General features: G+C 51.2%; 1 protein-coding gene across 4 annotated transcripts; it reads right to left on the minus strand.

Annotated features, from left to right (window-relative positions):
- Positions 1–336: 336 nt before the first annotated feature.
- Positions 337–20,261, minus strand: LOC122390901 (mucin-2-like). Of its 4 annotated transcripts, XR_006258259.1 has the most exons (5): positions 20,022–20,174; positions 13,824–13,870; positions 12,043–12,144; positions 4,341–4,412; positions 1,171–1,356 (listed from the first exon to the last, which is right to left on the minus strand). XR_006258259.1 is itself a non-coding variant. In XM_043384386.1 (3 exons), exons 1-3 carry the CDS (start codon positions 11,813–11,815, stop codon positions 1,316–1,318), a joined length of 5,964 nt encoding a protein of 1,987 aa, XP_043240321.1. In that variant the 5' UTR covers positions 11,816–11,979; the 3' UTR covers positions 339–1,315. The 4 variants fall into 4 exon arrangements, 1 of the variants encoding a protein (XP_043240321.1); XR_006258262.1 differs by lacking the exon at positions 12,043–12,144 and having other exon boundaries at positions 337–1,356; positions 20,022–20,261; XR_006258260.1 differs by lacking the exon at positions 13,824–13,870 and having other exon boundaries at positions 1,222–1,356; positions 20,022–20,173.
- Positions 20,262–26,867: the final 6,606 nt, after the last annotated feature.

Below are 26,867 nucleotides of genomic sequence, written 5' to 3' on the forward strand. Positions count from 1 at the left end.
ATGCTACCGTACGTCTACGAAGTGACGAGCGCCCCTGCCAGCAGGATCACTGTCGCTGACGCACTGTCACGCCAGCGGCTGTCCACTACAGGGCCCGTAGAAGAAGCCGATGAGGAAAAGGTCGTCATCTGCGTCAGGGGCGAACACCTATCACCGCTAACGGAGAAGAAGGTTCGAGAGGCAGCTGTAAAGGACCCTGAGGGGTGTTCACGGGCACCGCACACTGCTGCGTGCGGTGTGTGCGGTGCGTCCAGCAGGCGTGGGGGTAGGGGATGGGTAGGCGGCTCTGACGTCACGGCTGCGTGCGGTGAACGATCCGCTGTGGCCAGTCCCGACCGGCCACAGCGGTCGCTGTGTGCGGTGACGGAAGGCTGACGTAGGGACGCAGTGGGCGGAGCTTGGAGGCTGTGTGCGGTCCGACCGCACACAGGGCCCGTGAACAGCCCTCAGCTCTCCAGCAACTGAGTGACGTCATCCTTTCCACTTCAGCAAAACTCGTCCCCTGCTGTCATTTCGGAATTCGGCAACACCGTGAGACTTGCTATAGGCATGTCGTGCCACTCTCCGTATCTCAAATCGTCCATTTGATACTGATGTCCATTGATACGGCTTTAAAGATGCTTCAAAGACGGCAAAAACCCATACGTCCTCGCGACCGAACAGGATAAACTCAATGCAGACAGCATATAACCACATGTCAAAAGCCCTCACGTCGTCCTTGTGTAGTGTAGCGACGTATTGGGTTTTGACGTTGCAAGCATTTCATAATCTGCAAGAACGTCTATGGGTTTACCGACGTGGATTTTGTCACTGGCACATAGGTTAGCCATGACGTGTGGGTTTTCGCCGACGTAGTGGGTTTTGACTGTGTCACTTCCGTGCTTTTCAAAGACGTGTGAATTCCAAAATTTGTTTTTCCTCTCCCAAAAAGCTTTTTTTGGTTTTTGAAAAAAATCCTCATGGCATGAAATAGAGCTTTGCAAGCTGGTCACAATGGTGTAAAAAACGAAAAATGACCCAAAATTGACATGTGGGGTTTTGACTTTGGACGGCAGAATGTGTTGGACTTGGTGCTTCATGCTTCCTTGTCTGCCGTTTTCTTTGTTTGTTAGCCATTGCCGCAAGATACATAGGTGCCTCTACTAGCGAGTCTAAAAAATCGGGAGGGGCAAACCATCAACATTTATTGTTTCTTTGCATATAAAAAGGTATACAAATTTAACAAAGAGGGTATTTAATGCAGGAAATTTCAATACGTTTATGAAAATAATGCAACACGTAAAGCTGATGCAGGCGATGTAAGGCGCCAAACCTTTCACTTACTTTTTTTGCGGTCCTTCTTCCGCTGTTCATGGCCTGTGGACATTAAAAAATATAGTTAACATTAGGAATAGAACCACTTAACCATGTAATTCTGTTAACATTACATGGTTATGCATGAGAACATAAATTTGGCCGGGGCGTCGCAAGTCCATCTACGACACGTCGCAAGTTACGACACATGTCCCGTCGCAAGTTGTGTCGTAGCGAAAAAGGAGGGATGTTGAGGAAAGAGGGGTTTGTCGGAGGATACGACAGAACGTAGCTACGACGAGGCTTAAATACCCGCTTTACTCGAGAATTTAAAAGGCTACACGATCAGCTGATCCCGTAGTAAACGTCAGTAAGGTCGAAAACTCTATCACGCATAACGGAACATTCGCCTTTCTGGTTTGAGAGCTTATGAGACAGCCAGGTCAAGCATGTTCTCTGATTCTGAAGCTTTGTCTCAACTGGGTGACTTGTGATCGCTAACGCTCACATAATTTGCCATAAAATTTGGGGTCGATCACAGGAGATTCGTGGCTAAAGAGCATCTAGAAGCTATGCTTTAGAAGAAATGAGTTCAGAGAGTTTGAAGTCACAGAGAGGTAAGAGAGTTGAAGTTGGAGGTCACAATTGGAGGTTACAGAGGTCATCTGGGACACGTCAGGTCACAGAAGTCAACTTGGGGACACGTCAGGTCACAGAGGTTAACTTTGGGTCATCACAGAGCTCAATTGGAGGTCAACTGGGACACGTCAGGTCACAAGAGTCAGCTTGGGGTCATCAAAGAGCTCAATTGGAGGTCACGGAGGTCATCTGGGACACGTCAAGTCACAGAGGTCAACTTGGGGTCATCACAGAGCTCAATTGGAGGTCATATGGGTCATCTGAGATACGTCAGGTCACAGAGGTCAACTTGGGGGTTATCACAGAGCTCTATTGGAGGTCATGGGGGTCATATGAGACACGTCAGGTCACAGAGGTCAACTTGAGGTCACCACAGGGCTCAATTGTAGGCCATCTGGGGACACTTCAGGTCACAGAGGTCAACTTGGGGTCATCAGAGACCTCAATTTGAGATCAGCTGGGACACGTCAGGTCACAGAGGTCAGCTTGGGGTTATCAGAGGTCACTTAGAGGTCATAGAGGTCATCTGGGACACGTCAGGTCAGAGAGGTCAACTTGGGGTCATCACAGAGCTCAATTTGAGATCATCTGGGACACGTCTGGTCACAGAGGTCAGCTTGGGCTCATCACAGAGCTCAATTGGGACACGTCAGGTCACAGAGGTCAGCTCGGAGTCATGAGAGAGCTCAATTGGAGGTCATATAGGACTCGTCAGGTCACAGAGGTCAACTTGGGGTCATCACAAAACTCGGAAGTCATCTGAGACACGTCAGGTCACAGAGGTCAGCTCGGAGTAATGAGAGAGCTCAATGGGAGGTCACGGAGGTCATCTGAGACACGGCAGATCACAGAGGTCAACTGGGGTCATCACAGAGCTAAATTGGAGTCATGGGGGCCATCTGAGACACGTCGTTTTTGGAATTGGGAGAATCTTTTGGGGGATGCCCCTCGCAACGTCCAAGATCGCCTTTCTGGACTCGCCAGTAGTTGCTGGAATGATATAAGGCTGCTTTGTATCCCTGAATACCCCAATGAATTTTAATATAACATATTATGCACCATTTTTAACACTCGCTGGCACGGATTGAGGCCTCACAGATGACCCGTCGGTTCAAGCTCTATAACTCGCGTTAGCGTCAACGGATTGTAACCAAATTTTAACTCAAGTTCAAACAATTTTACACTAACCATGTAAATTTCGTGACCATGGCCCGAATGACCTGTGACCTGTGACCTCTTCCTCAAAGCAAGGTTAGCTTACGACACAACTTACGACTGCTATTTCAAATTCGTAAGTTGTGTCGCAAATCAGGCAACTTGCGACAGGCTTTACTACTTAAGTAACGCTACTCATCGATTGATCCCTCCAAAAACGACTTACTACACAACTTGCGACACGTCGCAGTTACGACGAGGCTTACGACGCTCTGGATTCCTCCGGCCAAAAAGATCTTTTCGCTTCATGTCTTGTTAAAGATTTTGAGTTTGTCGTTTCGTTAGCACGACGTCCCCTAAACCTGCACCTGTCTACTGCTTTTTTTTTTGCCACCCCGAACAAGAACGACTGAGGAGGAGGGGGGGCTTGATACGACCCCACTTACGTTTCGCTCCCATGGAACTAAAAACAGCAAATTTTCATGGGAAAGGGGCTCATGAGTCCTCGCTCCCTAACTACATCAATATTTAGAGGGTTTGCATGATAAAAGCCAGCATTAAAAATAAAAATGGCGCTTTTCAGCACGAAACGCTACGTGTCTCGAAAAAAAAAACATAAAAGCTAGAACAATTTAAGATAGCATTCGATAACTTAGAACAAGCCCTATCGAGCTTTATCAAAATATTTTGTCTCAATACGTTAAGCTCAAGATTTCACCAAAGGAGACGCAGTGAGTGTTGCTTAAATACTTTTTTGCATATGACATTTCATATGTAACAGATTTAGCAAAATTGCAAACGAGGCCGAGGGTAGACGAGGTTGGGTGGCGGGCGGCGCTTCACGCCGCCATCGAGCTGCTATTGCAAAAAAAAAAAATCGCCCATGGGTCGGATTCCCTCCCTCCTCAGACGGACGTGAGTAAAGGCATTCTCGCATGGACAATGCAGTTATTGAGCGATACGCTTATTATCCTGCATCGATCGCAGTGCTTCAATAAATGCATATGAACTCACCTATGCAATTGCCCTCCCACTATAAAACTTCAGGCCGGACTATAGTCTGTTCCATATCAAGCTTGCGGTCGGAGTCCCCTTGGCAGTTCCAGGCAATTCGCTGAGCGCGCTACTCCATTCAATAATTTGAGTCTTAGAATGTAAGATGTATGCACAGAAATCACGCACTGCCTTCAACAGAGCACTTCAGCCGCAAGCTTGACATGGAACACACTAGAGATGTAGTGAATGCGCCTCACCTCCTTCATCGTCCTCTTGGCGATCATCAGCCGGACCGCCCTCATTTTCAGAGCCTGGCTCGTCGAAGTCCTCTGAAAAACCGTCTCTGTCAGATTTAAGAATATGTGTGATGCAAAATAAGTGCCTGCCATAATGGGCAAGCATTTCTGAAAAAAAAACGCTGAACGGAACATATGTGCTACGGTGGTACCCGGACTGCTTTGGCTATCCGCGCTCGTCCTTCATCTGAAGTACAGCACCATGGGTCTGCATATAACCTAGTAGTACCAGTGAACTTTAACGGTCTTACATTGCCTTCGCTCTGTACGATTCTCTTCATGGTGTTATTGCATTGCCTCTTTAACACTACATTGCAAATTAACCCGCGCCCCGCTGGGCTATTCAGCCATACGCGCCCTGCTGGGGGGGGGCAGATTCTGCCCCCCCTGTCTAACTTCCGAACCGATGGTCGTAGAAAGACGGGGAAAACGGCAATCGAAAGCTCTCAACAAGGCGGATCTTAAGAGCCAAATTTTTTTGCTTAAGTAGGTCAGAGGTCAGGTCAAGGTCAGGTCAAGGGTACAAAATGCAAGTTTCTACAGTATCGGCCTTGCACCGTAGTTGCCGAAAAATGGACTGAGACTGATTGCCCAAAACGTGTTCTTAGACTACCAAGACAATATTCGTCGCACACAAGGTCATTCAAAGGTCAAGGTCAAGGTCAGGTCAGGTCAGGTCAGGTCACCAAAAACAAAATATAGAAAAGGGCATGTGCGACACATGTTTTATGGGTCATTTTACTCATGGAATTCAATAGGCACACTCAATAAGTGATATGGACCACCTCTGGATGAATTTCAGGTCGAGGTCAGGTCAAGGTCAGGTCAAGTGAGGTCAAATTTTGAAGTTGGTTGTTAAGGCCTTAAAAGGTGTCTATCCGATGCAGTTTTTCACGGCGAATCGAATGGTGCTATTTTTGTTTCCGTACGAGGTCTAGAACTTCCAAAAAAATCATTTTTCAAAATTTTTGTGTGGCGTGACGTCATAAAATTTTGAATAACTCCCACATTTTTGAACCGATTCTTCTAAAAATTGGTATGTAGGTGCACATAGACCACTTCTTTGACATATATTCCGGTTTTTTCGCTAAACTCAAAATTTTGGATTTTATAAATATTTTCCCAAAAAAGTCAGTTTTTTGGAAAAATGTTGGCCAAAATCCAAAATTTTCAAAAAACCGAGATAGCCATTTGATAGACAAAGTAGAATCACGTATAACCTTTTTTGTTACGTCTTGATTCCTTTAAAAATGAAGATGTTAGCGGCGTTTGAAATTTTGCCGTTTTTGAGGCGAAAATGGCGAACATGACGTCACTAAAACGTCAATTTCTCAAAAATTTTCCGACGGATTTCGCTCAAATTTTCAGGGAACGTGTCAAATTGATGTATGATAAGGTACTGAAAGTTTGACGTCGCTGGCGTAACGCGTTTAGAAGTTATTGGCGAAAAACGGGAGGGGGGGGGGCAGATTCTGCCCCCCCCCCCAGCGGGGCGCGGGTTAATGCTTTAACTGCATGAAATGTCTGCTAAAATGACAGACGAATGGTGATGTTACGATTAGCACATGTACAAACGATTAGTTACCTTCAGTGAGCATCTCCTCCAGGCTCCGTCCGCTATATTTTGAGAGGCATCCTTCGTCCAGCTTCATCATCAGGATGGAGGCACGCGTCAGTTCGTGAGTAGCGTCTGACAGTCTGTAGTAACCACGATGCACGTCTTTGTCATGTCCCATGTGCCGGGTGAGCACCTCCATATCGAATTCACCCATCTCTAGAATCTGGGACGTTGTAGCACAATATTTCCGTAGTTTTGTTGCATGGAAGAGATCTGCCCTGTTTAGTGCCATGTCCGACAACTGCTCTTTAAGCACCACGCCTGCGTTGTAGTGTCCTGTAGTCCTCGCCAGAGGGTTTGCGAACAGATACTTGTTATCCTTGTCAATGTACGTCTCCCGGTTGTCTACCAGTAGCTGCAGCGGAGCCGCGCAGTCGCTCGGTATCAGGGTGGGGACCTTGTTCCCGCACTTGCCGCGGGACATGACGACGTCGAGCTCGTTGAACAACTTCTTTTCTGTTTCACCCATTGACTTGTTCACTTCTTCTACCGTCTCTTGTTTGTACATCTCTCGGTTGATCCATGATTGCAGCAGGATGCTGCTAAGCTCCTTAGGACGGCGTTTGTTGAATACTAGCAAACGGGCGAGAACCGCTTTGCTCAGCCTTGCATAGTCTGTCATGCCATGTATTCCCTTTTCTGTCATTTCTTTCACTCGTTCCTTCATTTTTTCGGTGAAAAGCTTCAAATCGCTGGTAAAGGGCAGCATGTCTTTCTTGTCATACTTGTTCGACTCGCGGTTCTTCAGCGCTACGCTGCTGATCTTCACATTCCAGAATTGGTCCACGTGATACAAGAACGCCTCAGCATCTTTCACTTCGCTTTCTTCTTTCTTGATCAGCGCAATGCCCTTCTTGAGAGCAGCCAGCTGTCGTAGTTCGCCTCCAATCCGCATGGCCTTTGAAGGAGTTTTGTATGTGGGCAGCCCCGTGTGGGCGTTTAGCTTGTCCTGCTCAAACCCACAGACGGATTTGGTGGCACTTACAACCGTATCAAATCCTTCGCCATTGATCAGCTCTTGCATGCTCTTTCCGGCTGCTTGGACAACTTCGCCCATCATCCTTAGGCGCTGGCTTATCTGCGCAAAACCCGACCTTCCAAGTTTCGCGTGCAAGTTGGCACCCCACTTCTTCAGGAGTTCATCGTTCTTTATGGTCTTCGTAACTGCATCGTCGTGCATACGAGACAATATGTCCTTGTGATACCCAGTATTTTCTTCTTGGCCGTCACTCAGGAGCGTCCGGCTCTCTGCCAGCACCGTGGGAATGTCTGGGCATTCTGTTTTGCGAGCCACACAGTGATGTTTTATGTGCTGCATCATGTTGGTTTTAACCACAAAAAGATAGCAGTAAGGACATGGCACGTAGTCGTCCACGGACGCCTGGTCCGACTTCCTTCCCAAGATCATGTCACCTTCACCCCTTTGTAGGACGAGTTTGTTGTGCTCCATGTTGCCTTTGTTGATCATCACGGTGATTTTCATTTTTCGTTCCTGCTCAGAATCACACTCCTGGATATCCTTGACTTCCTTCTCGTCACGGTGGACCGTCTTGATATGGCGCCATATCAGATTTCTCTTTTGCTTGCAATATATGCAAACATTTTTTTTCCGCACTTCGCCGCACGATGCGCCGTTCCTCGCCGACTGAGATGTACGCGACTGAGAACTGTGCTGGGGCGGAGCCACCTCAACACCGTCGCTGACATCAGACTCAGCTCCCTGTTCTCCGTATTCGTTCTCCTCCAAATGGTGGTTCTCGGGAGCCGTGATCTCTGTTTGATTGCACATCAAGTGCTCAGGAAAAGTCCATGTGCCATGGTCCCCTGCATCCTGGACTGAAGCCCTCGAAGTAGAGCAGGTGGGTGACATAAGGTCGTACTCGCTTGCAGAGAACGGCGTCATGTCGATCAGTTCAGTTGGCAGTGCTGTTGAATAAGAGGTTTTTACTGACCCACAAACTCCCGTCTCAGAGGTAGGTGGGGAAACACGAGACGGGGCTCCAACCGTCGCCCCAGTAGTTGTACACAGATGAAGAGCATCCCATCTTCTAGCGTCCGGGGTCGGGACGGGCGGCAGGCCTCCAGCCGCAGTCTCGGAAGTCGCACGCAGATGACGGGCATCAGCCCGCCTTCCCGCTTCAGAGGTCGGGACGGGCGGCGGGGCTCTGGCCGCAGTCTCAGAAGTCTCACGCAGATGATGAGCACCCCACCTTCTAGCGTCCGCGGTCGGGACGGGCGGCGGGCCTCCGGTCGCAGTCTCAGAAGTCTCACGCAGATAAAGAGCATCCCACCTTCCAGCGTCCGGGGTCGGGACGGGCGGCGGGGCTCCGGTCGCAGTCTCAGAAGTCTCACGCAGATGAAGAGCATCCCACCTTCTAGCGTCCGGGGTCGGGACGGGCGGCGGGCCTCCGGTCGCAGTCTCAGAAGTCTCACGCAGATGAAGAACATCCCACCTTCCAGCGTCCGGGGTCGGGACGGGCGGCGGGGCTCTGGCCGCAGTCTCAGAAGTCTCACGCAGATGAAGAGCATCCCACCTTCTAGCGTCCGGGGTCGGGACGGGCGGCGGGGCTCTGGCCGCAGTCTCAGAAGTCTCACGCAGATGAAGAGCATCCCACCTTCCAGCGTCCGGGGTCGGGACGGGCGGCGGGGCTCTGGCCGCAGTCTCAGAAGTCTCACGCAGATGAAGAGCATCCCACCTTCTAGCGTCCGGGGTCGGGACGGGCGGCGGGCCTCCGGTCGCAGTCTCAGAAGTCTCACGCAGATGAAGAGCATCCCACCTTCCAGCGTCCGGGGTCGGGACGGGCTGCGGGGCTCCGGTCGCAGTCTCAGAAGTCTCACGCAGATGATGAGCATCCCACCTTCCAGCGTCAGAGGTCGGGACGGGCGGTGGGGCTCCGGTCGCAGTCTCAGAAGTCTTACGCAGATGAAGAGCATCCCACCTTCCAGCGTCAGAGGTCGGGACGGGCGGCGGGGCTCTGGCCGCAGTCTCAGAAGTCTCACGCAGATGAGCATCCCACGTTCTAGCGTCAGAGGTCGGGACGGGCGGCGGGGCTCCGGTCGCAGTCTCAGAAGTCTCACGCAGATAAAGAGCATCCCACCTTCCAGCGTCCGGGGTCGGGACGGGCGGCGGGGCTCCGGTCGCAGTCTCAGAAGTCTCACGCAGATGAAGAGCATCCCACCTTCTAGCGTCCGGGGTCGGGACGGGCGGCGGGCCTCCGGTCGCAGTCTCAGAAGTCTCACGCAGATGAAGAACATCCCATCTTCCAGCGTCCGGGGTCGGGACGGGCGGCGGGCCTCCGGTCGCAGTCTCAGAAGTCTTACGCAGATGAAGAGCATCCCACCTTCCAGCGTCAGAGGTCGGGACGGGCGGCGGGGCTCTGGCCGCAGTCTCAGAAGTCTCACGCAGATGAGCATCCCACGTTCTAGCGTCAGAGGTCGGGACGGGCGGCGGGGCTCCGGTCGCAGTCTCAGAAGTCTCACGCAGATGAAGAGCATCCCACCTTCCAGCGACCGGGGTCGGGACGGGCGGCGGGGCTCTGGCCGCAGTCTCAGAAGTCTCACGCAGATGAGCATCCCACGTTCTAGCGTCAGAGGTCGGGACGGGCGGCGGGGCTCTGGCCGCAGTCTCAGAAGTCTCACGCAGATGATGAGCATCCAACCTTCTAGCGTCCGGGGTCGGGACGGGCGGCGGGCCTCCGGTCGCAGTCTCAGAAGTCTCACGCAGATGAAGAGCATCCCACCTTCCAGCGTCCGGGGTCGGGACGGGCGGCGGGGCTCCGGTCGCAGTCTCAGAAGTCTCACGCAGAAGAGCATCCCACCTTCCAGCGTCAGAGGTCGGGACGGGCGGTGGGGCTCTGGCCGCAGTCTCAGAAGTCTCACGCAGATGAGCATCCCACGTTCTAGCGTCAGAGGTCGGGACGGGCGGCGGGGCTCTGGCCGCAGTCTCAGAAGTCTCACGCAGATGATGAGCATCCAACCTTCTAGCGTCCGGGGTCGGGACGGGCGGCGGGCCTCCGGTCGCAGTCTCAGAAGTCTCACGCAGATGAAGAGCATCCCACCTTCCAGCGTCCGGGGTCGGGACGGGCGGCGGGCCTCCGGTCGCAGTCTCAGAAGTCTCACGCAGATGAAGAGCATCCCACCTTCTAGCGTCCGGGGTCGGGACGGGCGGCGGGCCTCCGGTCGCAGTCTCAGAAGTCTCACGCAGATGAAGAGCATCCCACCTTCTAGCGTCCGGGGTCGGGACGGGCGGCGGGGCTCTGGCCGCAGTCTCAGAAGTCTCACGCAGATGAAGAGCATCCCACCTTCCAGCGTCCGGGGTCGGGACGGGCGGCGGGCCTCCGGTCGCAGTCTCAGAAGTCTCACGCAGATGAAGAGCATCCCACCTTCTAGCGTCCGGGGTCGGGACGGGCGGCGGGGCTCTGGCCGCAGTCTCAGAAGTCTCACGCAGATGAAGAGCATCCCACCTTCCAGCGTCCGGGGTCGGGACGGGCGGCGGGGCTCCGGTCGCAGTCTCAGAAGTCTCACGCAGATGAAGAGCATCCCACCTTCTAGCGTCCGGGGTCGGGACGGGCGGCGGGCCTCCGGTCGCAGTCTCAGAAGTCTCACGCAGATGAAGAGCATCCCACCTTCCAGCGTCCGGGGTCGGGACGGGCGGCGGGGCTCCGGTCGCAGTCTCAGAAGTCTCACGCAGATGAAGAGCATCCCACCTTCCAGCGTCAGAGGTCGGGACGGGCGGCGGGGCTCTGGCCGCAGTCTCAGAAGTCTCACGCAGATGATGAGCATCCCACCTTCCAGCGTCCGGGGTCGGGACGGGCGGCGGGGCTCCGGTCGCAGTCTCAGAAGTCTCACGCAGATGAAGAGCATCCCACCTTCTAGCGTCCGGGGTCGGGACGGGCGGCGGGCCTCCGGTCGCAGTCTCAGAAGTCTCACGCAGATGAAGAGCATCCCACCTTCTAGCGTCCGGGGTCGGGACGGGCGGCGGGGCTCTGGCCGCAGTCTCAGAAGTCTCACGCAGATGAAGAGCATCCCACCTTCCAGCGTCCGGGGTCGGGACGGGCGGCGGGCCTCCGGTCGCAGTCTCAGAAGTCTCACGCAGATGAAGAGCATCCCACCTTCTAGCGTCCGGGGTCGGGACGGGCGGCGGGGCTCTGGCCGCAGTCTCAGAAGTCTCACGCAGATGAAGAGCATCCCACCTTCCAGCGTCCGGGGTCGGGACGGGCGGCGGGGCTCCGGTCGCAGTCTCAGAAGTCTCACGCAGATGAAGAGCATCCCACCTTCTAGCGTCCGGGGTCGGGACGGGCGGCGGGCCTCCGGTCGCAGTCTCAGAAGTCTCACGCAGATGAAGAGCATCCCACCTTCTAGCGTCCGGGGTCGGGACGGGCGGCGGGGCTCCGGTCGCAGTCTCAGAAGTCTCACGCAGATGAAGAGCATCCCACCTTCCAGCGTCCGGGGTCGGGACGGGCGGCGGGGCTCCGGTCGCAGTCTCAGAAGTCTCACGCAGATGAAGAGCATCCCACCTTCCAGCGTCAGAGGTCGGGACGGGCGGCGGGGCTCCGGTCGCAGTCTCAGAAGTCTCACGCAGATGATGAGCATCCCACCTTCTAGCGTCCGGGGTCAGGACGGGCGGCGGAGCTCCGTCCATCGCATGGGTAGCCGGTCGCAGCTCATGAGTCGTCATAGTCAAGTCAAGTCCAGGATATTTGTGGTATACATGATACTCAGTGGTGTGAGGAGGGGTTTCATCCACGCGGCCGGCTGACCCAGGAGATGAAGGGAGGACTTCTGGAAAGAAAAGATATGGCAACGCATAAGGAAGCATGGCGGTAGGAGGATGAATGCTGTCTTGATTTTTTAACCATCACCAGTGATTCGGCGAGTGATTTTAAAATGTAGGATCAGGTAGTGAGCCAAAAAAAGAACAATGTCTAAAGAAAAACCAGAAAAATGATTGAATTATGATGTGTTGATTAGCATAGATACAAGTAGATTTGGGTGGACTGAGTAACTGGTAACAACACAAATGTAGGCACCATAGTCACGTCTTACCTCGTCCATTTTTACGTGAGTGACGCTGCGCGCCTTTATGTCTGCCACGGGAGTGGAGAGCAGCAAGCAGCATCCTCTTCCCATATGATCCAGCTATGCGCCCTGTCAAATATTGATAGCTATTAGCTAACATAAAATACTAAAGGAAGTTTCCCAGCCAGCAATTGGTTTGGCTCAAGTCCGTTTTGCCCTAGCGACTCCGGCACGCCAGATTTGGGCCGGTGTAAACGGAACGCCGTCGGAATAAGAGTTTGGGTCGATATGGCTCTATTCCGGTTAACCAGTCTTTGCCGTAGCGTTCCGGAGCTAGTATGGCTTCGGACCGACAAGTCCGGCCGGCACTAGCGAGCGGTGGCCTGACCTGACCTTGCCGGAGGGGCCGTGACGTCACCGGCGGGCGGTCAGAGCGAGTCGGCAGAGCCTCACTCTACGCGGCCCGAGCGAGCAGTGAGGATCGGTGAATAGGACATAGGGGAGGGAGGGGAGGGGAGGGGAGGGGAGGGAGGGAGAGAGAAGAGAGAGAGAGAGAGAGAGAGAGAGAGAGAGAGAGAGAGAGAGAGAGAGAGAGAGAGAGAGAGAGAGAGAGAGAGAGAGAGAGAGAGAGGCGGCCGGCCAATAATTAGGCAGCCAACACTGAGTTGAATGAAGCACACGATGCTGACAACGTTACGGAGTTAACTATAAGATAATGTCATGCGTTTAATGTGATTGGATTTTTCACTTAAATGCTTTCTTCCTTTGTGACCCACAACCCCTAATTTGGGGAGGACAAGCTGCCCCAACGGTTCCTGACCTTATGAAAAGTTGTGGGGCACCGCCCCCACGGCCCCAGAGTTGTGGGGGCTAGCTGCCCCACTGCCCCCGGTTCCCGCGCCTATGTATGAATCTATGAAATTATGTTGGTATATTTCCGATTTCGATCCCTCCAGTTGGAGGGGCTCAAATACCTTACGAGCCCCCCTTCCCAGCCGAAAAGTTGGAGGGGCTCAGCACCCCCTAGCCCCCCCCCCCGGCTCCCGCGCCACTGCCCCCCCCCCAAGGCAAATCATGGGCATCATAGCATTTATTGCCCCCCCCCCCAAACTAACCGATGAGCCCCCATGGGGGTATGGGGCCCTGGCCCTTATTCGATTATCACGAGGCTCAAGAAACACACGCCAGCTATTCGCACAGCTCCCATACCGGTCTTTGAGGGTCCTACAATGACCTCTGAGGGTCCCTCAGTGGCGGTCATGCGCCCACCTTGACCGCTGAGCCCCCAGCATGACATTAAAAACTCAGACCACCAGCACGGCGCAGGTTAATAGCATCTGCAAATTTGAGCACTCTACTAAGCTATGCCTTCGTCGATTGTATTTACATAAATTTTGAACATGAGACCTAATACAGCTCTGAGGAACCCCAATCAGAACATTTTTCCCACCTTGCCCTTCACCCATTTAGCACTATACGCTGCTGGCGTCCTGTCAACCGGGTCTAGTATATTCCCCTTCATGCCTTGCAGCTTCAATTGCAATACTATCCTTATGTGTGGTACTTTATCAAACGCATTATTGAGGTCAAGGTATGCTACCTACATCAAACTGCTTTCTTTGCCAAAAGTGTTTGTATCTGTCGCAGCTTCAAAAAAGTCTAGGTTAAACATAAACAGCCTTTATTTAACTCATGCTGGATATTGCCTATCACACTGTTTTCATCCAAAGATTCTACCACTTTCCCCTAGATTATGGATTCCAATATTCTGCAAACCAAGGAATACTTCGACAGTGACTGTAACTCACCTCGTTTGGTATCCATCTGTGATTGGATAGTGGAGACTGACGCCAACCTGAAAACAAGTGTTATTGGCAGTCAAGGTGTGAGAGGTGCATACACTAAATATTGCCGCTTGTATCATTGAAACTTTTACATCCGTCCGCCCGCTCATTGCCAGCAACACCAACATGACTAGGGATCCAGCAAAAAGTGATTGATGTTCCCTCTCGGTCGAGGGCTGTCAGACGGAGAAGAATCTCCTGTACGAGGAGGTCGGTCGAATAGAATTGTGTCAAGGCCTGGAGACCACTCAATGAGTCAGATGGGCTCCTATGTAGCCACACTTATCTCCATAAAGGACCAATGCGCCGGTTTCTGAGAGACCTTGCCGGCTTCTGAGGGCCCTAGTAACGGCCAATGAGGGATCAGCTGCAATGGCTCCACACCCGTCTGTGATAGCCCCACGGCCCACACCAGTGTTTCTAAAAGCCACCACATCGGCACCTGCGAGGCCCCTCACGCCATCTCCAAGGGACCCACATCAGCGCATCGCCCGTAACCCTCGCCGTATTGTAGTAACATTAACCCTCGCCCGTATTGGTGTTTTTCCAGCCGCGAACGTATAGGTAAGGGGGCGGGGCCCGTTGCCCCCCCCTTGCCGTTTCGCCTATGATTGAGCTAGAGTTTCGCAGAAAAAAAAAACGAGCGTGTTGCCCGTGACGAGAGGAAACCGATGACACCCAATATTAAGGTCCTAGTTCATTGGTTGACCTTCCAGGTCAGGTCAAAGACCCAGAAGTCGGGAAAATCGGGACCTGTTAGAACGTCGTAGTGTGGCAGTGTGGCTGATATGGGGGCTTTCGGGGTGTTGATCACGAATATCATGTTAATTTTGATCACAGATGATGTCCTCATGCATTTTAACTGGGCCGGGTCAGGTCAGGTCAGGTCAACCAGTAGGGGTCCTGCCGGGTCTTCGCAGTAGGTGTCAACCGCCTCTGACAGCTTCGTAACATGTTACGAAGGCACCAAAACTACTTCGTTAATGTTCATATGGTTGCTAAATTCGAATTCAGCTCCAAAAACTAGCCTAGAAACATGTAAAACTCGAAAAAGTGAACCGAGGTCATCAAAGGTCAATGACCTGACCAGACCTTCAGGTGACCTTGACACCCACCCTAATGCATGGGGGCAACATCATATCACATGTTTGAACGCCTGAAACCACGAAAAGACTGGAAACGCGCGGCTAATGCGAGCCGACATACGCCGAACCGCGATTCCGGCCAAACATGGGCTCGAAAAGTAGGTCACAGGTCAAAGGTCATTTAGGTCAGGGTCATGAAATTTTTAGGGTAGGTGTAAAATTGAATAACCCGAGGGTACTGAAAGTTTCGTCGCGATCGGCCGCTTTTTACGCGAGTTATTCGCGAAAAACCGAGGGGGCCGTTCGACCCCTCCCCTACACGAACGTGGGTTAAGGGCCTACATCGGCGGCTCTGAGAGTCCCCAAACCAGCGTCTCTGAGGGCCACGTACCAGTGACTGGGCCAGTACCAGTGATGGCCTCTTACCAGCCTCTGAGTGTCCTTGCCAGTCTTAGTCTATGAACTATGAAAGGCCACTTTCCACTTTCAGGCCACTGTGCAGGGCCACGCACATGCCAATGATGGCCCCACCAGTGTCTCTAAGCCCTAAGGCCCCGCGGCCCGCAACGGCGGCTGTGAGGACTCAACACCAGCGCATCTGACGGCCTTTCACACCGGTGACTGAGGAGCTCGCTTGCTTCGTTTGCTCGTAAAATACCATGCACATTAGGCACACTCCTTGGGCATAAATGGTATTTTTACGTGCCAATTTTTAACATTTTCTCAGGGCAGACCGTTTTAAAGAGGCCTGTCTGCCAGTGGGACCGGACCCACCGTGCCCCCCTCCCATCGAAAGGTCCTGGATACGTCCCTGCCTGGGCTGACCCCGGGCCCCCGGGTGACTCGCGGGCCCCTTCAAGAGCAGGTGATCCCCTCGTGGGCGAAATCCTGGGTACGTGTCTGACGTACATCGTGCATAGTTAATCCAACAACTATTTGTCATGTTGATTTGATTTTTTAAAAATAAATTTAGTCCGAACCTTTTGATGGGAACACGGGCGTAGGAACGTCATGAAAAGTGGGTGGGCCACCCTGTCAAGGGGCCTCCTTTTCCAGGGGGCCTCCTATTTTCAGGGGCCTCCAACTTTTGCCTCGTCCTGCCGGCTGCTTTCAAGTATGACCTCCAAATCTAGCTTCTGAGATCGAGCAGATGTACCCAGGGGCGTAACCGCTTCAGCGAACAGTGCGGGAAGTCCGCACCATTTTTAAAACTTATTCTCCCTCCGATTTTTTTTTAGAATCTATATGCCGCAAACGGTGCATGACCCCTGAAAACCCTTACACAAATGTCTTCCTCGTTTCCCAGGTGCCCCCATTAGCTTTATAGGCGCCCTCTTTGGCATATAAGCGCCCTATGTATAGTCATCAGAGACATCCCTATATGTCCCACAGTCGCCCCGTTGTCGCATACAATGTGCGCTTATCATAGGCGTCTCTCTTTTATGGACACTTGAAGGCGCCTCTCTTTGCCATGCCGGCGCCCCTGTTTCTTATGAATGCACCCTCATGGCATCGATCCATTGCAGTGCAGACCTCTATTGCATGTGGACGCCCATATATGTAGGCCTCAGAGGCACCCCTCTTTCGCATTAAGGCACACCTAAGGGCTTCATAGGCGCCCTTCTATTGCACGTAGGTGCCCTACTGTCTCAGAACCGCTCCCCTTTGGCATGCAGACGCCCATCTTTCGACAGAGGAGCCGCTGTGGTTCTTAAGACGGCATGTTACTCCCAGACGCAGATGGGGCTCTCGGAGTCGGGACCTTCAGTCGATGATGGGTGCCCGCCAGATGTGGACCCTCGGAGACGCCGGTATGGGGCCCTCAGAGATGCCGGTATGTGGCCCTTAGAGACACCGGTGTGGAACCCTCAGATACTTCAGTGTGAAGCCCTTACAATTGCTGGTGTGGAGCTATGAATGCGCTGGCTTAAATCCCTCAGAGGCCGGTACATGGACATTAGAGCTCAGTGAGAGCTTGGCTTGTGTGGTGCCTTCAGTGGCCTTGTGGAGCCGTTAGACATCAACATTCAACATGGTGCTCTCAGGAGCCGGTGAGTCCTCAGAGTCACCGGTGTAGGGCCTTCAGAGCTCCGAGATACTGGTGTGGGGCCCTCAGAGGTGTCGGTGTGGGTCCTTCATATGTACTTATAGAGCCTTGAGATGCACAGGTGTGGTGGCCCACAGAGGCGCCGGTGTGGGGCCCCCAGAGCCACCGATATAGGGCCCTAAGAGACACTAGTATGACCCTCAAAGGCGCCGCTGTGTGGCGCTCATAAACACTGGTGTGGAGCCATCACAGGCGGGTGGAGCCGTTAGAGGTCGGAAAGGGCCCTTAGATGCCTACAAGGAGCCTTCAGAAGCCGGCGTGGCACCCTTATGGGAATAAGCGTGTCTACTTAGGACCCCTTGAGGTGCTCTCATGTGCTCTGTGGGGCTCTACCGAGCCGAAATATGGCCACGGCAAGTTGCCGCCACCTGGCTCTTCGGACTATCATTCTCAGGGGCCTCATCTGCCTAGTTTGAATAGAAGGGCCTCTCAGAAAATCAGTCTCATGGGCCTCCTCTGGCTAGTATAAATAGAAGGGCCTGTTAGACCATCAATCCTAGGGCCTCTTCTGGTTAGTATAAATAGAAGAGCCTCTCAGACCATTAATCTCAGGGGGCTCCTGTGGACAGTATAAATAAAAGGGCCTCTCAGACCATCAGTCTCGGGGGCCTCCCTAGAAAAGTGTAAATGTGGATAGAAGGCCCCCTCAGATTCATTAGGAGTGAACCTCTCTGACTATCAGTCTTAGGGGCCTCTTGTGGCCAGTATGAATATAAGAGCCTCTCAGACCATCGGTCCCAGGGGCCTCTTCTGACTAGTTTGGATAGAGGGCCCTCCCAGACCACCGGTTTCAGGGGCCTCCAGTGGCCAGTTATATGAACAGAAGGGCCTCACAGCCATCAGCCTCGGGGGCCTCTTCTGACTGGTGTGGATATGAGGGCCTCTCATACCATCAGTCTCAGGGGCCTCCTCTGCCTAGTGTGAATATAAGGGCTTCCCAGGCCATCAGTCTCAGGGGACTCTTCAGACTGGTGCCGGATTGAGGGACCTCCCAGTCCCAGACAGAAAGTTTTGGGGGGTCTCCTGTGGCCAGTATGAATAGAAGGGCCTCTCAGTCCATCAGTCTCATGGGCCTCTTCTGCCTGGTGTGATTATAAGGGCCTCTCAGGTCATCAGTCTCAGAGGCCTCCTCTGACTACAGTGTAGATGGATAGGCCTCCCAGACCATCAGTCTCAGGGGCCTCTTCTGACTATTGAGGATAGAGGGGCCTCCTCTGACTAGTGAGGGTAGGGGGCCTCGGCTAGACCGCCAGTGTCAGGGGCCTATTCTGACTAGTGTGGATGGAGGGGAGGGGCCTCCCAGACCACCAGTCTCAGACCTCCGACTAGTGTGGATAAAGGGGCCTCCCAGACTGCCGGTGTCAGTGGCCTCCCCAGACCAGTGTGGATATTGGGGCCTCCTCAGATCCACTAGGGCCTCTCAGGCCATCAGTCTCAGGCGCTTCGACTGTCAAGTATGAATAGAGGGCCTCCTTGGATCCATCACGGCACCTTGGAGTCCGTGCGTGGGGATTCGTGGAACTTATTTTTACCAAGTTTGTTTATTATGGGAGGTGACGACGTCCTCTCAAATCGAGACGAGGGCCTAGAGTAAAAAGTGGGTGGGCCAAAACACATGGTTGGCCCCCACTCGAAAAGTGGGTGGGCACTTACCCACCTGCCCACCATTGGTGTACCCTATGTTCCAGTGTTGCAAAAGTTGCCGCTGATTGGTGTCTCCAGACACCAAAGATTTTTGTACTCAGTACTCATCATAGAAAAAAATATAATTTTGTACTCACTTTTCAGGGAAACTGAAATCAATGGGTAAACCCCATAACGATAGCATGCCAGTCAAAAGTTAAGTGTCCACTGAGTTAGAAATAAATGTAATGTAACAAAAACAAGCATTACCCAGCCACAGCCCACAACAATCACAAAGTTTAATTCGCCGAAAGTAAAGTCTTTCAATCACTGGAAGAAATTACCCAATCTACAACCACAACCTACAACCTAAAACCTACAATCTACAGCATCACATATGGTAGCTCGTGCTATGTCTGCCCTACCAATGCCAAATTTATAAGCATATAGGGAGTGACCATGTGCTAATTTAGTAAAGGAGAAAATGTAAGCAATTAATTTGTGCAGTAGCATAAGTCACAACTAAGAAATTGGCCAAACATGTCAAAATAGCAATAACAGCAGTGTCCAAGAGCTAAGTGGATTTCTTAAAGGCAATTCCGAGCATTCCGAGCCATTGCTAGATTTTCATTTATCTTCTTTGATGGGGTAAGAAAATACAAATGACATTTTGTAAGCATGATTTCAGAACCTATCCATACAACTTAATGTAAATAATAAAATGATTACAGGCAGTAAAAACAAAATTGTTTAAGTTTTTTAACCATGCAGGTTATCTACGAAGGTAGTCGTAAAGCAGGCGTCACACTTCTTTTTGCAACCAAGGAAAGGCGCTCTACCCAAAGTTGCTTTCTTATCGAACCAAACCAAACCAAACTGAACCTAACCTTACCTACAACCTACAACCTAGAATCTACCACCTAAACCACCTAAAATCTACAACCTAACCTAGTACCTACAGCGCCTCTCCTTGGTTGCGAAAAGAAGTGTGACGCCTGCTCTACTACTACCCCTACGAAGCCCCGAAACATCAATACCCAATAGGTACCCATATCATGCAGATATTATTATCATGTAAAACATTGGACCCAGCCCAATACCATCAAAGGTAAAGTCATTCAATTGTTAACTAGCATACCTACTTAGTTTGAATTAAAATATTAAATTCAGTTGGTTTCTATGGAGCATTTAATCAGTAGGTATTTGATTGCATCTGGTTGCTTAGTTTGGTGGGTAAATTTGCAAAGGATGGCTGTCTGCATGGGGATATTGCATAAATTTATTAATATTTTCCGAAGTTGAATTGCGATTGAATCAACATTCAACAATGAAAACCCTAAAACTTACCTGCAACATCAACATAACCTCCACACTGACACCAACTCCACGTCCACACCCTCCGAAGTAATCGAAGTAACTTCACTTCAAAATGGGTGCAAAATGGCACAGTGTATATAAATACAAAATGGCAGATGCATGCCGCATTGCATAACAGGTTGTGCGCCACTTTGGCCTAAGCTGAAAGAGGCCATATAGGGAAATGCCCTGCGCAAATGTTCAAATAAACAGGATATTCAAATCGTGATTTTCAAATATGGTAGCTCTTCATATCAGAACAGCGACGTCTTTCCACTTTGTTCAAAATCTGTGCAAGTCGCGTGAGGTAATAAACCCGATTTATTACAACGTTCTCAGATGTCGCTGTAAATTTTTTTCCCGACCTTTCACGTTAAATCCTGACATTTCAATTTATTGCATCATAAGATGATGTAATAACCTGAAATGTTTTGAAATTCCGGTTTATCGCAACAAAATGATACAATAAATCGGGTTTTACAATGCACATACCATGCTTGGGAGACTATTGTGTATTGATCTATTGTGTATTGATTTATATATATTGATTGGGAGACTATTGTGTATTGTGTATTGATCTATTTTTTTATAGTCGTTGAAGCATCCTGAAAGTCTAGAAATAAACAGTCATGGCCAAATTGAGTGGTTCATATTATTTTCCCGTGTGGTTCTATCGTTTCCCTATTGCGGGAAAACAAGTGGACAATTTTGTTTGTATGTAAACAAGTATGTGTATACAAATATTTGTATGTTTACAGACAAAATAAATGGGACCCGATCTGTTTCCCAGTGCGTTTTTTTACTGGCTTCTCCGTACGGGGAAAAAAGCAGACAAGGCAGTGGGGCCATTGCCAAGTCGGGGAACGGCCGGGGTTCGCGCGGGGAAAGGTCTGGGAACGTTAGGGGGAAAATCACGGTTTCCCCGATCGGGGAAGGTCTCCAGTAAGCATAAACCCGTACAGCCGGGTAGGGGAATGTGCGGGGCTCGCACAGGATCTTCTTGGGGAAAATGTTCGATAGCCCCGTACGGGGAACCGACCTTAACAACGGGTTTTAACCATAGTCGGCGCGGGGGTAGCTTGGGGGACGTTTGGGGAACGCTTGGGCAGTTATACCGTTTCCCCGTACGAATCCCGCACAAAGTTCCCCGTACAAAGTGTCTCAAATCCCAAGCGAACGCTCCGTTTTCCCCAGGAGAACGGTTGGGGTTTCCCCGAGCCCGCCCCAAGCTCGCTATAGGCCCTCCCCGTACGGGGAAAGCTCCGATTTGCTGGCTGGGATATGACCCAAAAGCAAAATCTTAATGTTTCTTCTCAATGGAGGCAAGTGGCACTTTGAGGAACTTGTGCGTGTGTTTTGTTGGATTTGTGGGTTTAGTGACGAGCGTCGGAGCCGCATAAAACTGGTGTGCGCTCGTCCACTAAAGTTTCTGGAGCCAAAGACGACGGGACTGCACGGCCGCCAGTCACTGGCAATGGCGCGCCGCCCCAAAAAGTAATATTATATTATGTTTGTGTTGTGTCCCTCGTGTGTGACGCACCGGACACTCGGGAAGACTCCCACACTGAGTGTCAAGGCCGACTGAGTGTATTTGCGTTATGTACACGAACGGAAACAACAACAGAAATCGTGACCCGTCAGCCTCGTCCGTCGGCCATCTTCTCTTCCACGGGGGTCCCGCCCATTAGTGATGTTCCGGTGACCTTAGGGAAAAATGGGTAAAGAACGAGGGGCTGTTAACATATGAAAATAAAGAAACACGAGCGACACGAATAACCATTACCAACGCACAGTAGCATGAAACCAAAATACCCACGGATACGCTAGGGTGTCACTCATGGAACTCGGTAGCGCACAGCCCCAATCATCACTATAAACAGCTTTGTCCCGTCTACATCCATGGCGCGGCACGAACAATTCCGCCGCGCCTATCCATGCCGCAACAGTTTGCACTTTACTATCTGTTGAATGATCGTCCACCTGGCATTTAAATTTGTCTGAAAAAGGCATGATGTATATTTTTGCCCTTCTTGTCGCCATCCGATAACTTTTTTTCCAGCCGGCAATAGTGTTGTCAAATTTCTCGTATGTTGAATACAAGGGAAGCAACTGATGATTATGCGTTTTTCTTTTTATTTCTGGGGGTTGTGATCATATCACAGTGGCGGATCCAAAGGAGGGGGGTCATATGGGTTACCCATGACCTCCTTTGGGGCCGGGGGTACCACCGACCTATCAGGGGCACCACAGGCCTGACAGGGGCACCACAGGCCTAGTGTTGCGATGCTGGGATATCATGAGCGGACCGGTCGTGCGGGGCCGTGACGCGGGGCGGGCCGGCGACTAGGCCGGCCGAGGGGCACCACGGGCCTGTCAGGAGTACCACAGGCCTGCAGGAGCACCATCGGCCTAGCAAGAGCACCACAGATCTGCCAGGGGACATCACAGATCTGCCAGGGGCACCAGAGGCCTGCCAGGGGCACCATCGACCTCACAGGGGCACCACCAGCCTCGCACGGGCACCTTGGGCCTGTAAAGGGCTCCACAGGCCTGTCGGGAGCACTTCAGGCTTGTCAAGGGCACCACAGTTCTGCCAGAACCCAGGGGCACCAGCGGCCTAGCAGGTGCACCACAGGCCCGCCAGGGGCACCACAGGCCTGCCAGGGGCCCCACAGGCCTAGCAATGGCACCGCAGGCCTGTCAGGGGCTCCCCACAAGCCTGTCAGGGGCACCTCAGGCTTGTCAGAGCCCAGTGGCACCACAGTCCTTCCAGGGATACCACAGGCCTGTCAGGCCTATGGTGCCCCTGACAGTGTCAGAAGCACCAGAGGCCTAACAGGGGCACCACAGGCCTGCCAGCGGCACCAATGGCCTCGCCAATGAGACGTTGCAAAGCATTGCAATGCAGTGCCTCTTAGTATTGTTTGGCTGAGATCGCTATACAGTATACACAATAAGATATCTAGCTAAATCGGTTTTCGTGATAACTCCTTATTTGTGACTATACTAATGCGGGTTGGGTCATTTATGACCCATGCTTATAACTTGAGAACCGATGGAACAAATTTTTTAAGCTTGCACAGTTTTCTTACTGGGACCCGTGTGACTAACATTTGTTAACCCGCGCCGGGCCGGGGGGGTGTTTGAACACCCCCCCCCCCTCCGGCCCGGTTTTTCGCAGATATCTCAAAAACGGAAATCTGTTTGTGCATCTTTTCCGCACATGTTGTGAAAATTTCAGACCCAGGTCACCTTAGGTCAGGTCACCAGGTCACGCCAAGTGACCTCACCTCAGAAAAAATAAGAATGCTCGTCATAGCTACACCGACTGAACGATTGCCTTGAAACTTTCAGCGATTGATTAGAGCAACACTATCTATAAAATGTTTATCTCGGAATTTTGATATTGGTGACCTAAGGTCAGGTCAATTTTGCGGCCTCTCCAAAGTCAATGGGAGAAAATTGAAAAGCGTCTGTTTTGCATGAACGCTGTTCTAGACACTCTCAAACATCGCGATATAGGTAAAAGTGACACACTGAACCAGAAAATGGCAGCTGTGACCCCTTCGTCCCAGCCAGTAATTCGCTTGGGCTAAACTATGGCAAACGTCGGGCAGCTTGGGCTTAGCTTGGATTTGCCCACTTCGATCAAAACCAATGCATTTTTTACTTGGGCTGAGCTTGGGCATGCCGCAGCTATGCCCGAGTGTGGCCAGCTGCAGCTCAGCCCGACATCCGCCCGCGCAATCAAAGCAGGCTCAACTTGGGCGGAGCGCGGGCTGATCAAGCTGGTTGTCTCCTTTGGCTAACTGGAGTAAAGCCGGAGTTGAGCCATACTTGATCGGCTGTTCGCGCATGCGCATTTCTGCGCCAGTCAGGTTTTGCTCGGGCTTACATCGGGCTACCGCCAATCGTCGCACAACTAGGGCTAAGCTACGGCTGTCCGGAGCTCGCAGAGCGGGCATACCTCCGGCGGAGCATGGGCTTTAGTCGGCGTTTTTGTGTCATACGCCGACTTTAGCCTAAGCCCTAGCCGACTTTAGCCCGACTAAAATCTCGGGCAAGCCGCACTTTAGCCTGCTTGGGCCCGGAGTAAAATTGCTGGCTGGGGTTATGTCCCCGAGGTCATCTCAGGTCACGAACAGAATCTAACAGTTTTTCGCTAATAACTTCTGATAGAGACGTGCTAGAGCGCTGAAAACGCCTTAGATGTGTTCGGCTCGACGTTGCGGATCGACTGATATGCAACATGACCTTTTCCGGTCAGGTCATGACCTTGACCTGAGGTCCAATTTTCAAGTTGACCTTTCAAGGTCAAATTATGGTTCTTTCGACGCGTCTCGACGAGAGGAACACGATGGTGGCAAAAGTAATGTCATGGCTCTTTTGAGTCAAAAGTTATTGCCGAAAAAACGTTTTTCGTAAAAACGGCTATTTTTTAGTTTTTGCCCTCTGGAGGCTAAACCGTTGACCTGAGGTCAAATCTGAGAAAATTACTCAGAAAGGTCTGTAAAAGGGCTATCGAATGCGCTTTTCCGCGGCGCTGTAGCTCTATCGGTTCCCGAGATAGCCGTTGGCAGTTTCCAAAATGTTGAAATAGTCAACATTTTACCTTTGGTGACCTCTGGTGACCTGACGTTTGACCTGACCCAAAAAATGACCGAAGTGTTTTCGTCCTTATTTTGGACGTTCTTTCGATTGCCGCTTACCCCGTGTCGCTACGTGGCCCAGGAGCCGAGTTAGAGGGGGGATGTTCAGACACCCCCCCCCGGCCCGGCGCGGAATCTCAGAGCACCGGGCCGGTGCTCTGAGATTCCTGAAGCTCTGAGATGCTGAAGTTGTCCTTAACCCGGCGCGGGTTAAGGACAACTTAAGAATCAAAAAATAAAAATTCCGGCATTAATGGGTTAACCCACGCCCTGATGGGGGGCATTTTGCCCCCCCCCCCCCTGTGATTTTTCTTAAATAGCGAGAAAACGGCGGCGTGAGCGCCGCCAAATTTTAAATACTTTCCCGGGTATAAGTTTGACACCTTCACACACAATTTCAAGTTACAGGTCACCTTGGGTCAGGAGTTATTGAGGTCAAACTGAGGTCATGTTCGAGTAAAAATGAGCAAAAAATATGACATCTTGAAACGCTCACCAAATCTACAGTTCACAAGCAATTTTAAAGTTATTTATGTGGTTGTGTAGAGAAAAGACGGTGCTACGAAACAAAACTGCTATCTCAGATTTTCAAAATTTTGGGTTTTTGACCCCGAAAAATAAAAAAAAATGATTTTTTTAAGAAAAACTCGAAAAATTCCAATTTTTTTCGAATTTCGAAAAACCGGAATATATTTCATAGTCCCTGCGCTCTTCGATATACATACCAAATTTTAAATCGATACCTCCTTTTTTGGCCAGGTTAGAGCGGAAAAAACTTCAAAATTGATTACGTCAAATTTTTTAACTCAATTTTTAGCAATTCTAGACAACGTAGCGCAAAACAAAGACCACCATTTAACTCCCCGTGACGAGCTGCATCGAATCGATACCCATTTTATGCAAAAATATCAACTTTGAAATTTGACCTAATTTGACCTGACCTTGACCTGACCTTGACCTGACCTTCATCAAAACATAATCTCAACTGACCGCAAGGGCTGCCTGTCCCACAAAATCGCATTTGGCATATAAAATGAACCATAAAACATGCATCACATGATATTTTTATATTGTGTCCCTCAGCTTGACCTGACCTCTGTGACCTGACCTGGTATCAGTGACCTCAAATAGCAAAATATGTGTTTGACGAACATTTCCACTTCGATGATTTTCAATGAAATGCATTTTACTCGATTTTACAACGCATTTCTTGAGATGCCTGTAAACGGTGAAAATTCGACCTTTGACCTGACCTGTGACGTCATCGGTTAGACTGAAGTCAATGAAATTGGGTCACAAGGTAGTTCGCCGTTGGGGCTATCCAACGCCGTTTGCCGCTTGTCGCTATGTTGCGTGGTACTCGAGATCTTAGGGGGGCCAAATGCCCCCCCCCCCCCCATCAGACCGCGTTGCTCGGCAGAACCCATCAGGGCGCGGGTTAAAGGCTTGAAACCACGAAAAGACTGCAAAAGCGCGGCTAATGCGAGCCGACATACGCCGAATCGCGATTCCGGCCAAACATGGTCTCGAAAAGTATGTCACAGGTCAAAGGTCATTTGGGTCAGGGTCATTAATTATTAGGATAGGTGTAAAATTGATTAACGCGAGGGTACTGAAAGTTTTGTCGCGATCGACCGCTTTTTACGCGAGTTACTCGCGAAAAACCGAGGGGATACGCTCGACCCCCCTTATACGGGCGAGGGTTAAGATGAGCCATTGATCATGTCCATTTCACTTAGAAGTGGTCCGAAATTGGTGTCAATCAACCTATCAATTAAGAACCTTCAATGGTTTCACGTTCTGTGTCTAGTGTCTCTGATGGTTCACCGGCGGCTGCTTTAGTCGTTCACAGAGGAGTAGCGTTGTCTTTTCAGGAGCTTGGTTGAATTTAAGTGTAATGTTAGTTTCTACCAAGCGCTGTGAGCTTCTAGCATGTCTATTCGATTTCAAATGATGTGTTTGGCGTTGGATGGCTAGTCGGCCAGCTACCAGTGCAAGTGGGGAGTTTGTGACAACTGACAGGTGACTAAAGGCTGAAGCGGACTCTTTCCGCATTCAGGAAATCGCATGCGAGAGCCTATTCAAATACATTATGCTTCTTCCCGCATCAATCGCATCCGGGAGGTGCGTGGGATTGATGCGAGCGTGCTTCCATGCATTTGAATAGGCTCTCGCGTGCGATTTCCTG

Source organism: Amphibalanus amphitrite, unplaced genomic scaffold (genome assembly GCF_019059575.1).
Source record: "Amphibalanus amphitrite isolate SeventyFive unplaced genomic scaffold, NRLGWU_Aamphi_draft 000001F_arrow, whole genome shotgun sequence".
NCBI lineage: Eukaryota > Metazoa > Arthropoda > Thecostraca > Balanomorpha > Balanidae > Amphibalanus > Amphibalanus amphitrite.

Excerpts from the sequence above, each read along its gene's own strand:
- LOC122390901 (XM_043384386.1), bottom strand. The coding sequence starts at position 11,815 with ATGCTTCCTTATGCGTTGCCATATCTTTTCTTTCCAGAAGTCCTCCCT. Across the intron at positions 4,413-5,964 it reads GGAGGAGATGCTCACTGAAG|AGGACTTCGACGAGCCAGGC; the intron begins GTAACTAATCGT and ends ACGGTTTTTCAG. Across the intron at positions 1,357-4,340 it reads CCAAGAGGACGATGAAGGAG|GCCATGAACAGCGGAAGAAG; the intron begins GTGAGGCGCATT and ends TAATGTCCACAG.